The sequence below is a fragment of the Pan paniscus genome, chromosome 5, assembly GCF_029289425.2.
Source record: "Pan paniscus chromosome 5, NHGRI_mPanPan1-v2.0_pri, whole genome shotgun sequence".
NCBI lineage: Eukaryota > Metazoa > Chordata > Mammalia > Primates > Hominidae > Pan > Pan paniscus.
The window spans coordinates 100,445,748-100,463,000 of record NC_073254.2 but is presented as its reverse complement, the minus strand read 5'-3'; the positions used below and the strand labels follow the sequence as shown (position 1 = coordinate 100,463,000).

The 17,253-nt window shown below is 37.1% G+C and overlaps 1 protein-coding gene across 3 annotated transcripts in view; it reads right to left on the bottom strand.

Moving 5' to 3' along the window:
* Positions 1-157: 157 nt before the first annotated feature.
* BCKDHB (branched chain keto acid dehydrogenase E1 subunit beta) overlaps positions 158-17,253 on the bottom strand; it is a 253,397-nt gene continuing 236,301 nt past the window's right edge. Inside the window, exons 10-11 of one of the 3 annotated variants that reach the window (XM_055113913.2) lie at positions 14,997-15,145; positions 158-5,269 (exon numbers count right to left, since the gene is read on the bottom strand). In XM_055113913.2, coding sequence (XP_054969888.1) covers positions 15,005-15,145 — 141 coding nt within the window. In that variant the 3' untranslated portion in view covers positions 158-5,269; positions 14,997-15,004. Of the gene's footprint in view, positions 5,270-12,558; positions 15,146-17,253 lie in introns of those variants that run through there. The other 2 variants (XM_008969443.4, XM_055113912.2) reach the window with 2 other exon arrangements.

Genomic DNA, 17,253 nt, shown 5'->3' with positions numbered 1-17,253 from the left:
TTAAAGTGAAGGATTCAGTGACATTTAGTAAACTTGTAATGTTTTGCAGCCACCACCTCTATTTAGTCCCCATCGCTACAAAGTAAAACTCTGTTCTTATTAAGCACTTTCTCTCCATTCTCCCCTTCCCATGATCCCTGGAAATCACCAATCTCCATTCTGTTTTCATGAATGTATCTATTCTAGATATTTCATATGAAAGGAATCATACAATATGTGACCTTTTGCGTTGACTTCTCTCAATTGGCATAATGTTTTGGAGGTTTATCCATGTTACCACATGTATCAGTACTTCATTCATTTTTATGATAGAATAATATTCCACTGTGTGAATACACTACAATCCAGATCGGCTTTTGATGCCTCAGTCAAATAAAAACAATCGACAATCACCATACATAAGGCAAAAGAGAGAAACCAAAATAAACAGAAAAATGAAAACTGGAGAAAACAATATAAATCAGAGAACACAGTAAAACTTTTAAAAAAGTAACAACTCATATCCTGAAAGATTAAAAAATGCACACCCATATGTGTATCTATTTGTGTATATATGTGTATATTTACTGTATACACATATCTACAGCTATATGGCATCCTTAAAATAATAAGAGGATGCTGTGAGAAAAACAAAGGTTAAAAAGAAATAGTTGGCCAACATAAAAATAATACATAGAAGGTTAGGAAGATAAGGAAATATCCCAAAAAGTCTGATCAAGAGAAATTTTGAGAGAAAAAAAAATGACATATACAATTGTGAGAAGAAAATTAAGCAATGGCCTATTTTGAAAAACAAATGTTTCTTAGTCTAAAATTCTACACTCAGCCAAACTATTAGTCAAGGGTTAGAGTAAGGACATTTTCTGACATGAATGGTCTCAGAAAATTAGCTTCTCATGAATACTTTCTAAGGAATCTATTTGTGTGCTCCAACAAAGTGCAAGAAGAAAAAAGCATGGATACAGGACACAGGAGATGTAAGTTGGCAAACAGGATGAAAGAGCTCCAGCTCAACAACAGCTGGGTCACAGGCTGAGACATGACCAGTCCAGGATTGCGCAGAAAACTGAAGACTTTCAGAGCATTGTTGCAAATAAAGTACAGCGTATGGACACAGCCATAAATTTCCATCAGCAGAGTACACAGCCATCCAAACTCCAGGCCTGCCCAGGAAAACACAGCACAATTAAAAATTATCTGCACTTTTCAGCAGCTTCAAGGTCGAAGTTTTGTATGTAGTTAAACAGATATTTACCTGTCTCCTATGATATGGAGAAGCTGGGTGCTGTGTACTGCTTATTCTCCATTTGCCCCTCCAAATTCATTCTCCACCCTTCTTTGCCTTCTCTATGTCAAGAGAGGCTGACTCCTAGGGACTGCATCAGCAGGCTCCCTTGGCCTCCATCTTGCAATTGGGTTTAGCCAGTGGGAAGCACTGGCAGGCAATCAGAAGGCAGGAGGAGAGACTAGGATATACTCCCCTCTCCATTCTGTTTCAACAGCTGTGCTTTTTCCTTTATGGCTGCATCTCTTATCTGGCAGCTCCTCTCCCATGGCTGTAGCTCTCACTAGGTTCCAGGACAATTCCCTCCTCCTTGCTCCTTCAGGCAAGGGAATGGTAATGACTTCCCACAGTTGCTAGTTCCTGGGTGCCTCACCCTTCCTTCCCAGTTCCCTTAATCTGCCCATACCTTTGCAAAGAGTCCCATTATTAAACTGTATTCAATGACAAACCTTTGAATATGACATCTTTTTTTCTGCTATGACCCTAAATAATAAACTTTTTAAAGCTTAATTTAAAAAGTCAAACTTTAAAAGGGCACTAGTATATTATTGTAGGTGAATTATTTGTTTTTAATCTTCCCTTTTGAGTTTAACAAATCGTGTGGGGGGGGGCGGGGGCGGGGGAGAGAGAGAGAGAGGGAAAAGGACAGGAAGAGGCAGAGGCAGAAGGAGTCGGGGGTGACAGAGAGACAGAGAAAGTTTGAGATGAAGAAAAAATACCATATTTTATTGATTCCAGGTTCTTGCAGTAATCAGACAGATAAAAGATCCTTTAATACTGGTGCTTGGACAGTGTTTTACAAAACAGAAAGATTATGCAATACTTAATATTTGGTAACAATTTTTAGCACATAGTAAATATTTTATTACTTTGTGTAATAAACATTCTGAAAAATAAATTCTTTCATTATGATATAACTTATGATCCTCACCCTAACATGGCTATGTTCTCTAATTACTCCTTTGTAAGTAAAATCATAAGTAATAATAGTTGTAATCACAAGTAATACTAGTTTTAATCACAATACACATATAATTTTGAATCCTGATTTTTCTACTTAAAAGTATGTAATGACCATGTTACTATCTTGCTACATAATTTTCATAATCATCATTTGAAAACTGTACATTGTACCTGATCATATGGATATACCATAAATCACAAACCACAGCTATACCATATTATCCTAGGCAATGTTCCTATAATCTATTTGAACACTTTCATTGTTCAGAAAATAACATCAAATAAATCTGATGGACATGAATTCTTCCCTTAGAAGAGTAAGCCAAGCTGGGACTTAAAGTGTGTTTGCTCTAGAATCTAGAGTGGCCTGTAGGATTGACAGGCAAGTTGGCCAATGGTGTATGTGTACTGAGAAACAAAGCAGCCCCTTCAAGAAGCCCATTCTCTGGGAAAAGTGAGCTTGGGACTCAGATAATGCTTGAGTCCTGGAGAGGGACAAAGGTTCTAAGTACAACAATCGGCCAGTTAATTCACTTGTCTGATGAACAGCTGTGAGGCCTGTTTCACCAAATATTGATGAGATGTTGTGATCACCAGTCACATTATTAATTTGGGATCCCTGTATCTCAACAAGAGGAGAAGGATTTTTCTACCTCCAGAGAGAATAAGAGCACTGTCACCACTCCAACAACCCAAAGAAGTATAGCTTCAATAGTGAGCGTCAGCTGCAGGCGGCACCTGTGGCAGTAGCAGCCCTTAGGTGCCTTCCATAGCTACCGGCAGCAGATATTTCTGCTGGGAGACGGAGCCAGAGCCAGAGAGAACCATGTACTCCATGTGGTTGTGCAAATTCCTTGTGTTTGAAAGCAACCCTCATGCAATTCCCCAAAATAATTAGGGAAACCCTTGTGGGTTGTCTAGCCTTTGGGATAGATTTTTTTTAAAAAATACTATTTGTTACTGTTAACATAGGGTCTAAATTGCCCTCTGGGTTAGGGAAGACTAGGAAAAAATGAATTGAACTTTATAATTTTTATGCTAGGAGGGAGGGTACCTAGACATTTACTATACTGTTCTCCAAAATATTTCACTTAAAAGATAAAATCACGGTGCAAGTAAACATGCTTTAATAGAAGGAGTGTAAATATGGCAAATTTACACAAAGTATTTTCTTCCTTTTTTTTTTTTTTTTTTTTTTGAGACAGAGTCTCACTCTGTTGCCCAGGCTGGAGTGCAGTGGCACGATCTCGGCTCACTGCAACCTCTGCCTCCCGGGTTCAAGAGATTCTCCCACCTCAGCTTCACAAGTAGCTGGGATTACAGGCGTGTACCACCATGCCCAGTTAATTTTTGTGTTTTTAGTACAGATGGGGTTTCACCATGTTGGCCAGGCTAGTCTCGAACTCCCGACCTCAGGTGATCTGCCTACCTAATTGTAGATGACACAAACAAATGGAAAAACATCCCATGAATTGGAATAACTAATATCATTAACATAACCATGCTGCTCAAAACAATCTACAGATTCAATGAAATCCCTATCAAGATACCAACATCATTTTTCACGGAATTAGAAAAAACAATTCTAAAACTCATATGGAACAAAAAAGAGTCCAAATAACCAAAGCAGTCCTAAGCAAAAGAACAAAGCTGGAGGCATCACATTGCTTGATTTCAAATTATACTATAAGGCTATAGTAATCAAAACAGCACAGTAATGGTATAAAACCAGACACATAGATTAATGGAACAGAATAGATAACACAGACATAAGATCACATATTTACAGCTAACTGATCTTTGACAAAGCCAATAAAAACATACACAAAGGACACCCCTTTCCATAAATGGTGCTGAGAAAATAGATTCACTATATGCAAAAGAATGGAACTGAACTCCTATCACTGTATACAAAAATCAACTCAAGATGAATTAAAAACATAAAAGTAAAACCTGAAACTATAAAAACACCAGAAGAAAACCCAGGGAAAACTCTTCTGCACATTGGTCTAGGCAAATTATTTATGACTAAGACCTCAAAAGTGTAAGCAATAACAACAAAAAAATAGGGCCAAGCATGGAGGCTCACACCTGTAATCCTAGCACTTTGGGAGGCCAAGGCGGGTGGACTGCCTGAGCTCAGGAGTTCAAGACCAGCCTGGGCAACACAGTGAAACCCCGTCTCTACTAAAATACAAAAAAATTAGCTGGGCATGATGGCATGTGCCTGTAATCCCAGTTACTTGGGAGGCTGAGGCGGGAGAATTGTTTGAACCCGTGAGGCAGAGGTTGTAGTGAGCCGAGATCACCCCATTGCACTCCAGCCTGGGTGACAGAGTGAGACTCTGTATAAATAAATAAATAAATAAATAAAGACAAATGGGATATAATTAAACTAAATTAAACTAAAAAACTTCTGCACAGTATAACAGATGATCAATAGGGTGAATAGAAAACCTGCATAATGAGAAAACATTTTTGCAAACTATTCATCCAACAGGAGACTAATATCCAGAGTCTACAAGAAACTAATTCAACAAATACAAAAAATAATCTCATTAAAAATGGGCAAAAAATATGAATATACATTTCTCAAAAGAAGACATACAAATTTCCTACAGGTGTATGAAAATTCTCAACATCACTATTCATCATAGAAATGCAAATTAAAATGAGACATCATCATACCTTAGTCAGAATGGCTACTATTATTTTACTTTTTATTTTTTTTTGAGATGGAGTCTCACTCTGTCGCCCAGGCTGGAGCGCAGTGGCGTGATCTCAGCTCACTGCAACCTCTGCCTCCCGGGTTCAAGCGATTCTCCTGCCTCAGCCTCCCAAGTTGCTGGGACTACAGGCACGTGTCACCACACCCAGCTAATTTTTGTATTTTTAGTAGAGATGGGGTTTCACCATGTTGGCCAGGATGGTCTTGATCTCTTGACCTTGTGATCCACCCACCTCAGCCTCCCAAAGTACTGGGATTACAGGCGTGAGCCACTGTGCCTGGCCACAGAATAGCTATTATTAAAAGACAAAAAAAAAACACATTTTAGTGAGAATGAAGAGAAAAAAGAATCCTATACACGTTGATGGGAATATAAATTAGTACAGTCTCTAAGGAAAACATGGAAATTTCTCAAAGAATTAAAAATACAACTATCATTCCATCCAGTCATCACACTACTGGATATCTATGCAAATGAAAAGAAATCAGTGTATCAAAAAGATACCTGCACTCATGTGTTTATCATAGCACTATATAGAGTCAACCAACGAATGATTGGATAAAGAACAGATGGTGATTATATACACAATGAAATATTATTTAGTGATTAAAAAGAGTAAAATCAGATTTTTTTCAGGAACATAGATGGAACTGGAGGTCATTATCTTAAGTAAAACAAGCCAGACACAGAAAGTCAAATATCACATGCTCTCACTCATAAGTAGGTGATAAAAAATGTGTACACATGGACATAGAGAGGGGAATAATAGAGAATGGAGACTCAGAGAGGAGAGGGAGTTGGAAGGCAGTGAATGATGAGAAATCACTTAATGGGTACAATGTATGTTATCTGGGTGATGGAGACTCTAAAGTCTTGACTTGAAGACTATGCAAGCTATGCATGTAACAAAATTATACTTGTACCCCATAAATTTATAAAAATTAAAAACAAAATAAACTTCCATGGAGTATGGTTTCTAAAGGACAGCTGCTGTGGAACTGCTCATTTTTCTGGCCTAAGGGAAGGCTGCCAGCATTCAACTTTCAGGCTGAGAGTCTGCATTCACTTATTTTGTGGTTAGAACACTTGACATTAACATAGATTCTGTGGCTAATGTCATATATGTGAAATATATGTCATATATTTTAAAAAATTGAGCACAATATATAAACTAATCCCAAGGTGGAGGGTTTTCCCAAAGTATACTTTATTAAAACATGTAGATTTTCCTCTTTCAAATATAATATACTGCAAACTATTAGAATGGTTGAATTAGAATGCTTTTGGTTGCAAGCAATAGAAACCTAACTTGATTACAGAAAATGGTGGTTCATTGGAAGGACCTTGGGCTGATTCCTTACAGAATGAGAGAAAGAATGGAACACTTCAGGCTGCATGTGGCAGAAATGGAGCTAGCCTGGGGGTTGATTGACTGACTCTCTAGAGGCAAGGACCTGGCAAGATTGACTCCATATTGCATTGCAGCATTCCTCAATATAGTGGTTTCACCCTTTTTCAGTTAAAGATGGCCACCTCTTATAGAGAAGGTGGCCATAAATCCCTCCAAAATAACAACTTTCAGCTGAGTGTGGTGGCTCACACCTGTAGTCCCAGCATTTTGGAGGCAGAGACAGGCAGATGGCTTGAGCCCAGGAGTTTAAGACCAGCCTGGGCAACATGGCCAAACCCTATCTCCAAAAAAGAAAAAAGAAAAAAGAAAACAAAAAGCCGGGCGCAGTGGCTAACGCCTGTAATCCCAACACCACTTTGGGAGGCCGAGGCGGGCAGATCACCTGAGGTCGGGAGTTTGAGACCAGCCTGATTAACATGGAGAAACCCCGTCTCTACTAAAAATACAAAATTAGTCGGGCGTGGTGGCACATGCCTGTAATCCCAGCGACTTGGGAGGTGGAGGCAGGAGAATCGCTTGAACCCGGAAGGCAGAGGTTGCAGTGAGCTGAGATCGCACCATTGCACTCCAGCCTGGGCAACAAGAGCGAAACTCCGTCTCAAAAAAAAAAAAAAGAAAGAAAGAAAGAAAAAATTAGCTGGGTGTGGTAGCACACGTTTGTAGTCCCAGTTACTCAGGAGGCTGAGGTGGGAGAATTGCTTGAGCCCATGAGGTTGAGGCTGAAGTGAGCCGAGATCATACCACTGCACTCCAGCCTGGGTGACAGAGTGACACCCCGTCTCAAAAAAAAAAAAAAAAATTCCAGATCTATTGATATGAAAAATCTTTAAGAAGGGCTCTGATTGGCCCAATTTTGGTCACCTATTCCTTCACCAGTCACAGTGGCCAAGGAGATGGTGTCCTACGACTGCCCAGTCTGAAGTCTGCAGACTTTAACCACTGAAAAAAGGGGACAATACAGACAGGGCCATGGGAAGAATTAACTTGGACCCAGGCCAACTCTCCATTTCTAACTACAAGAACAGAAAAGATGAAAGAAATGAAGAAAAGTTGCCCTCATCACCCTTAAATTGAGTTTTGAATGAGTATTCTACTTTGTCTATATATATACACACACACATAGACACCTTAATGCACAATATTGTCCTAGAGCTACTTAACAAAGAGATGGTTTTGAAATCTATCTGAAGACTATAGGCCTAAAAATACATAAACAAAGCTTATCTATTGGGGATCCTTGGAATTTAGCCCTATATGAAGGACTCTTTCTGTTTCTGGAATTCTTTAAGAAATGAAGTACAACCCCATGAGTCTGATGTAATAAATAAGAACTACTATACAAGGTTAAATGTACATAATATCATTTTAAATGTGCACATTAACCAAACAGGCCTCTAACAAAGTGTTTCTCAGGTACAAAGTATAACTCAGGGATAAGCCTTCGCTTCCTTTCTTCTGTCCATTCAGCAACATATTGAGAGCCTTCTGTAGACCAAGCGTTACTCTAGGTTCTGTGGAATTTGTTGTAAACAAAATGGACTAATGGTCCTTGTCCTGGAACCAATAAAACATTGAGGATGGAAGGCAAAAATAAATAAGTAAACAACAACAACAAAAACCCATGATAAATAAGTAGATAAATGTTCCAAATGATCAAGAAAACATTCTTGAAATAATTATTCTAATTCTTTATAGCCACTGAATCTTATGAGGGTTCATAGTAAATAAAATACTTACAACAGCCAAATAGGGCTCAGCAAGAAACAAAAGGACTTTTAGCAAATCAAGACCCTGATAATTATTTTATATAAATGGTGGAATAAAATATCCTAATAATGAAGACTTTTGTTTATCAACACTGTGGGCCAACTATTAGGTTTTGCAAAATTATTTCTTCTCCCTCAAAGAAAGGAGCTTTGCAGTATTAACCAATGCAAACACAACCATACATGGTCTGTATTTGCAGATACCATGATTACATAAAAACATAGCTTAACCTTCATAGGATACAGACATATACAGTAAAATGGAAAAAAAAAACCCACTATTTTTATTTAAAAAAACTTCAATTTTAGTTTTTCCTCATGTGGAACTTACTACTTTTATTTTTCGTTTTTCTTGCACTTTTCCTTCTTTGTTCTCGCATTCTTATATCTTCAGTTTTCTTCTTTAAAATATTTAATGTCTATGAATTTACCTCTGAGTAGAATCTTAGCTGAAGCACATCAGTGATCTCATATTCTAAATATTTTGTCATTACTTTTACATTTCCTTCTTGGCTCCACAGTTTCTAAGTGGGGTACTTTTTTATTTCCATGTAGTTGGAATATTTACTATTGATCTAGGATGTGGTCAGAAAACATGGTGCTTTTATAATATTCTTTTCCTTGGGAAATTTACTGTTATTTTTCTTTATTCATGATCAGTAGTTTTAACTACTTATGTATACTTTAAAAGGTGATATAGTTTGTTTGTGGAAATAAAAAAGTTTAAAACATATTTCTATTGATTCTATTCTACTATGTATATAACCAAAATAGCCTATATTCTTTTACTCTAGTCTACTTCATCTATCAAATTGCAAGTAAAGTGATAAAGTCATCTTCTACAACTGTTCTCTCCATATCTTTTGTAACTGTAAAGTTTTCACTTGTATTTTAATACTACACATTTGTAACATAAAGGATTTAACTGTCATACTTTCCTTCACTATGATGTATTCCTTTTGTCAATTTCGAATGCATATTTTCTTCTATTTTATCTGATAAAAATTATGCCATATTTGTTTTCATTTTCATTTTTGCCTAACATATTTTTCCATTTTCAAATTTTCACCTTTCTAGGTCAATTTATTTCAAGACTTCCTGGTGAACAGCTTTTAATTGGATTTTGTTTTTTAACCCAACCTAAGTTCTTTCTTATTAATTAGGGAATTCACCTGATTACATTGATGTCTTGTGTTTGACTTTGCTTTATCCTATTTTTCTTTCCTTGCTGTCCCCCCACTACCCACCCCTCATTTGTGTTGCAGGGGCCATTTCTTAGTTAACTTTGTACCTAAGAATCTAGCCCGGTGCCCGGCCCATAACAGGCACTCACTAAATGTTTGTGAAATGAAATAATACATTTAGTATAGACCACTTGTGCAATGATGTGGAAGACACATATGCTGCTTTTAGTTCTATTCGTGGTTAAGTTTTTGAAGCATTTAAAAGCCATTATCAAACTTTCAAGGTTAACAGCAGAATAATGCAGTTACACTCTTCTTTCCTAAAGATGAAGAGTTTAGAAGTTTTGAACTCCTTTTGGCAAATCTACTACTCCAGTCTTTGTCAAATTAAGTCATATTTATGATCATCACTATTTTCTTATTTTTGCAATATGGAGCCATCACTTCACATAAAAGTGTATTTAAGACAATTATTTAGATATACACCTTTTTACTTGTTTCTATTTTCAGTTCCAGTCCTTCCAGTTATGACACCTTCATTCTTGTTACTGTTTTATTTCCAACTTTTCTGGTAAATATCTCTAATTAGTATATTCAGAGAGGTGCCAGGGTTTCTAAATCTTTAACCATATATGAATATTTTCTATTGCTTTCCAAACCCGATGGCCCAAGTTTAAAGTATATCAGGATCTCTAAATCTCATGTTGCCCTGGAGGTTCCAATGTGACTTTTTTGGGGTCATGTTCCTCATCCATCAGGCCAAAGATTTCTGCTAAAAGTAACATAGTCTGTGTGCCTAGCTGGTTAGCAGCTATCAGTTGTAGATTCAGGTGTACTTGGAGCAGGTGAAAATTTGAGACACAGTCTTTTAGACTGCAGTGTCATCGACAAGGCTGAGTCTAATACTTTTTGTTTCTGCATGGGTATCCTCACTTTCTATTCTGAGGTACCTGGCTGGGTCTGGGTCAGGGCCATCTCTGTGGCTAACACTGCACAGTGTTGGGATTGGCAGCCTCTCCAGAACCACATGTGGTGGGGAGAGGGAGTTCTCTAAACAAACAGCAGTGCTGTTTCTAGAAGTTGGAGGCCGGGATGCTAGGCAGCCAGAAACCACATGTATCCACTCTAGGCAAGCTGATGAGAAAGGGATTACATGAAACCAAATGTGGACCTTCTAAGTGGGTCTTCTAAACATTTTGACCAAGAGTTTTTAGATTATGAGATTTAAACCTAAGGAATTGAGATAATTTTCTGAATCTTATTCCTCATTTTTTTTTAAATATACACAGAACTTTTAGTTAGCTATATAACACCTTGTTCAGGCAAGAGGGAAGAATGAGGGAAAACCTTCTAGAAGTTCTGAATCTTATTTTTTTTTTTAAATGTACACAGGTCTTTTAGTTAGCTATTCTATTAGTTGCATAGAATGCAGTTATTATATTTTTTCCTGAAAGAATTAGACACATTAAACCACAGAAATTAAATTAGTTTATAGATCCATGTTGTCACAAGAAGCTGACATTATTATGTGAGTCCGGGAGCAGTGGAGGATTTTGGACCTGGCATTCATTTAAAATCTCTCAAGTGCCTTCTTGCCACTATTTTCTTATTTTCATAATATGGACTCTTTCTTTCATGCAAAAATGTATTTTGGCAATAAATTAAATGTGTATGTATGTCTTATGCCATAGATTGAGTTTAGTGTTAACTGTAAAGGTTTATTGGAAGAAAAGGGAGTGTTTACTTGTGGGGACTGCAGGGCTAACTAGAGGTGAAAAGAGGCTTTTAAATACAGGCATTTAGTACATAGATCATCCTCATAGTTATTCTCACACTTGCTATTTCAAAAATAGAGTTAAAGAAAGTAAAATTAAAATAGCTAAGAGAAAATCCTTAAAATACCAAATGAATAGAAAATATAGCATTAGAAAGATACAACAGCCATAACAAATTAATTCCACTAAAATCAATATGTTTAACTACAACCCACTGTAGGCCAAGGTGGCAGACCACCGTACATGTCCTGTTCTGCTGGACTGACGGTGTCAGTGCAGAGTTCCCTGTAGGATGCTTTGAGCCATTAGTGGAGAACAAAGACCAAAGCCAAAGTCCATACTGAGTTTTGGCATCTTAAACTCAGAATGTTCTGTATGGTAAGCCAACTGAACTCCCTAAATCTTTTCCAAACTTGTTGCTGACAAACTACATCTTTTCCCTTCCTATGCTGTACAAGTTTTTCTATTTTTAATCCAAGGACAGGGTTTTATTTTTACAAATGATTGGGTTCATTATTTCAGATCATAGCTATTCAGACTCTGTGATCAAGTGCCTTTACTTTGCCTCCAAGTTTCTGGTAATCTACAGAAGTGACCTTCTGTATCCTCCTTCAAATTGCTGGTAAAAATAGATAGGACACAACTTGTTAAATTACAGTTTTAAAGGGACACATACAATTGTAGTTATAGAAAAGTGTTCTTTTTTTTTTTTCTTTTTGCTTTTTTCCAGTGTTTCTAGAGAAAGGAAAACATGACAACCCTCATTCTTTGCTTTATGGGGGTAGAGACCTTTTTCCTGGAACCCATGAGAGGAAATCTTCTGGAACTATGGGAGGGGAGGTGTGTCAGGGATGAGGGGTTCTGCTGGAGGATTCGTTATTTAGAAAGGCTAAGGCTTGTCTAAAATGTGGTGAAGGGCAGAAGAGGCAGAGTAAGAAACAAGAGGACTGGACAATGTCCCCAATAAGGAGGTTTCCTCCTGTCAGAGTCATCTGTTGTTGCTACTGTTGTTTTTTCTTTTTATCTAAGTAATAATATAAAGAACATGGGCAAAAATTGCTTTGCAACATCATGACAAACACTACAGCTACAGCTAAAACTTGGCAGTTTTGTAATGGACAGGCTTAGGCTGTCCATCTCACGGAAGAGAGGCAGTAGGAAAAATTCTGCCCCACCACCCACCACATACTGGGGAGGTGAGTACATTCATTACGACACCTTGTTCAGGCAAGAGGGAAGAATGAGGGAAAACATTCTAGAAGTTCTGTCAACATATAACCATCCTGGTCATAAAGAACTGAACCAAATACAATAAAGTTGAGAAGTCACCATTTCTATAGTGAATACTGTACTTTAATTCAGATTTAATTAACCAATTCACAAGCTATTACTCTGAAACAAAAACTTTTTACTAAAGGAAAAAAAAAGAACACATACAACCCAAAGACAATTTGATTTTACTTTATTGAATACTATCACACACATAATATTTACGGATGTAATTAAACAGAATTTATAAGATTACCATGTGGAATATTTTTCAAAGTTAATCTGAAACTCTTAATGAAAATCATCAATACATGTGTGTTACAATATAATAATAGAATGTAGAACTTTTCAGCCAATATCATGATGGTTCACTTAATAAAAACTCTCTTTTCAAAAAGAGGTAAGTCGGAGGAAATATAAAAAAAAAATTCAGAAAAAATATTTCCATATCTAGTCAAAATCTTCCAGCTTTTCTGTAAAATAAATTATAGACATTCTCAATTGCATACATGACTATTTTCTTAAATACCATATTTAACTTTTAGCATATTGGAGTTGTTTTTCTGTTATCGTATTTTCAGCATAGGTTTAAATGTTTTTCTTATGTTTCAAAAGGAATACATAATCTAAATTTAAAACCACATCTGAATATTACTTTAAAAATAGCAACGAGGCACGTGGCCACCATCATTACCTTGGCTCTTTATTACGGCTGGTCCACGGAAGGGAACCACATGGACAACAAAAGTGAGGGAGTCCTCTAACCAATTCTAAGTGTGATTTATTGTAGATGCCAGTTGCTTTCACAGACGTTAAGAAGACATCAGAAATATAGCATCTACACCGGTATGTCTGAGAGAATACACACATCTGTGGGCTAATGGTCCTAACTTCCATCTATAACAATATTCTTAGACTAGAACAGACAGAAAATGTAGGGATTATGGTAGCACAGTGACATATGAGGGAGAGTTAACTTCTCTATCCGCACAAATGTAAAGGCGTTTCACTCTGATTTTCGGTGAGCTAGATTTACTACCCATACACAAAAGTCAAGAATTCTAGCATTTCTGATCTTTAAAAAGTAGAGAATGTGCTATTATACAGAGTTGATTTTGCTTTTGAAAAAGCATGGTTCTTCAAAAGATATTACTATCATTTTTGGAAAAACTAGATATTAAAAGGTAAAGGATCTAATCATATCTACTCATTTTGAAACATTTCAAAATCAGTGTGTCAGTGATAGTAACTTCTATATTAAAACTCTGAAAAGCTAACTTAATAATTTGTAATGTATTCATTTTGTTAGAATAACACCACTGAAGGGGTTGATAAGCATTACTTAGAAAATCATAATGAATAAATACCATTTATTATCCATTATGTAAAAAATATTCACTTGCTAGAAAAGCTTCTGGAAATGGTAGTGGTGCTGGGTTTTGGGGTTTGTTTGTTTGTTTTCAGGTAAAATTTTTCCTTACATACAATAAACAGATCTTTTGCTCAAGAAATCCATTTTTCAGATAATATACAGGCAAGTTTCAGAATGTCATGAATTATCATGTAAATAACTGGAATGTAAATTAACGGTGCTTGAGGGGCCATTTTTAAATACAGAAAGTATGCCTATTCATGAACAGTTTAAGTAGTTGAAAAAATATATACAAAAATAAAGGTTGAAGTTGAAACAATGGTATAAAGTATACTTGCAATCTAAACCATGGTAGAGAGCATCTTCATCTAGTGATTGACTATTCAATGTTAACATATGCATGCATCTATTTTTTAGAAATCACATATACAGGCCAGGCGCGGTGGCTCATGCCTGTAATTCCAGCACTTTGGGAGGCCAAGGCGGGTGGAACACAAGGTCAAGAGATCGAGACCATCCTGGCCAACATGGTGAAACCCCGTCTCTACTAAAAATATAAAAAATTAGCTGGGCATGTTGGTGCACACCTGTAGTCCCAGCTACTCAGGAGACTGAGGCAGGACAATCGCTTGAACCTGGGAAGCGGAGGTTGCCATGAGCCAAGATCGCACCACTGCACTCCAGCCTGGTGACAGAGTGAGACTCGGTCTCAAAAAAAAAAAAAAATTCACATATACATATGCTAGATATGTTTCTATTAAATGTAAATATAGCCAGGTGCAGAGGCTCATGCCTGTAATCCCAGCACTTTGGGAGGCTAAGGCAGGTGGATCACTTGAGGTCAGGAATTTGAAATCAGCTGAGCCAACATAGTGAAACCCCACCTCCAATAAAAACACAAAAATTAGCTGGGCATGGTGGTGGGCGCCTGTAATCCCAACTACTCAGCAGGCTGAGGCAGGAGAATCGCTTGAACTCGGGGGTAGGGGGGAGGTTGCAGTGAGCTGAGATTGCACCACTGCAGTCTAGCCTGGGCGACAGAGTGAGACTCCATCTCAGAACAACAACAACAACAAAAATGTAAATATACTACTATAAATTTGAATTTTTTTTCTAAAGCACATTATTTTCTTCTGAAAGTTGCCTTTTACCAAAATACAAAACACTGATGATTGCTGTGTCTTGGTTAACAGTACGTTAATGTCAGGGGCACATAGTAGCTTTCTCAAGATGCATACCTACCTATATGGTCAATAGTTGATCATTTTTCGAAGGGCATCATAACACTTCCATTTGTCTGGGATGTAGAATGGTTCAAAAATGTGAGGAAATGGTGTGTCATAACCACATACTCTTGATATAGGAGCCTCTAGGTTCAAGAAACATTCCTCCTGCAGACAGAGTCAGGATGCTTAACTTCAAGAATTTTTTTTACTCACAGAAATGAAATAGTGCAACTTAAAATATTTCACTTACTAAAAATACAATTGCATCTAAGGACATTAAAAATATTTAAGTATACTGTAATATGAAAAAAGCAGGTAACCGCATGTTAGCATGATCCCAGTTTTATTATGTGTTTTCATGTATGCATATGCATTTTATACCTGTATATATATCTATTGTCTAAGCCAAACTGGGATAATATCAAATACGCTGTTCTATGAATATAAATGGAAAGAATTATAAAAATGCAACAAATGTTCACAGTAGTTAACTCTGCAGCATGAAACTGGCAATAATATATACCTTCTCATTTTCTGTTTTTCTCACATTTTATACAATGAACATGTATTACTTTCATAATAAATGTTTGTAATTCCTCCATGCCCCAGCCAGACTGAACTTCTATCAGTTACTTAACTATGTTCTCATCTCTCTCATAGTCTGGCTTTTGCAGATAATGCTGGGTCTCTGGCCACTCACACCCCAAGTCCACAGCTCTTTGCCTGACTGATGTGTGTACAAATCTCAGGTTATTACCCGAGGAATCACTCCCGCTGGGAAGCCTTCCTTGACAGCACCTCCCCAGCCCTACAGGGCAGATGAGGAAGGGGCTTGTGCTCTGAGCTCCCAAAGCACTGAACTCGGCATAATCCATTGTAGTTGCCCAATTATCTGTCTTCCATGAGAGACTATGGGTCCCATGAAGCTAGAGATCTGGTTTAAACATGAAAACCTCAACCACAGTAGAACACTGTAGAAAATTATTTTCAGGAGAAAAAAAATGTTACTCAAGTAAAATATTCAAATTTGAATTTATTTTGAAATAGGGTCTCACTCTCTCGCCCAGGCTGAAGTGAAGTGGTGCAAACACGGCTCACTGCAACCTCGATCTTCCAGACTCAAGCAATCCCACCTCAGACTACCAAGTAGCTGTGACCACTTGTGCATATCACCGACGCCTTCCTTGGTTCCTTTTCTTTTCGTTTTTTTCTTCCCTTTCCTTCCCTTCCTTCCCCTTTCTTCCCTTTCTTTTTTTTTTTTTTTTTTTTTTTTTTCAGAAATGAGGTCTTCTTATGTTGCCCAGGCTGGTCTCAAACTCCTGGGCTCAAGTGATCCCCCAGCCTCAGCCTCCCAAACTACTAGGATTACAGGTGTGAGCCCCCAAGCCCAGACTGAAAATAAAACGTTTAAAGGCTTAAAACATTTAAAAGGGATATGTGATTAAACTATTCTAAGGAAAATAATATTACTTTTAACATTCACAGCTATTACTTAAAATAAAACCTTGGTATTTATTCATATGTTTACACATTGCCTTGCTTTATAAAGGATTTAAGGAGGTCCAGTTTTTTTTACATATTATAATATGTTCACATTTTAATTTGAGCAAAATTTTTACATGAAGGAATCATGATACCTCATGCTTTATCCCTACCCCCTGTGTGATTTCTTCCAGTGACAAGTGTATTGGGGCAGAAAGAAAATGCAAACAGCACAAATTAGCTCCAAAGAGAACCTACTGGACATTTACAGACCTCCCTTTGGCCCCAATAACTATCATGATTTACAATATCAAACACCAAATAAGTGTTGGTATTCCCTAGCAACTGGAAATCTCCATGAACAACTTTAGGACTTTTAATACACACGGTTTAAAGAGCCACCTAAGAGATTCCACTACTAATAAGCTGAAAAGAGATGACAGACTGGGTGGATTGTTTCTTGTTTGCAACAAGTAATTTTAAAGGGCTTTAAATTGTCAATTTGGGATTAAGTCGGTTTTATTACTTTAGCTGACACAGGGCTGTTTTTCCATCTTCCCTGAATACTGAACTCTTCATAAACAAGCTATCCATGGAAAATTAAGGGCAAAATATTTTACTAAACATCTTTGATTTTATACCTGTTATAAAATGACTGTTCTCTTGAACCAGTAACTTGGAAAGCTGGCCTACCACAAGAAGATCTGTTGGTATTTGTTAAAATCACTCCTTTCAGCATAATGACTAACATCATCAAACTGGATTTTTATTTTTTCAAATAGCAATGCTCC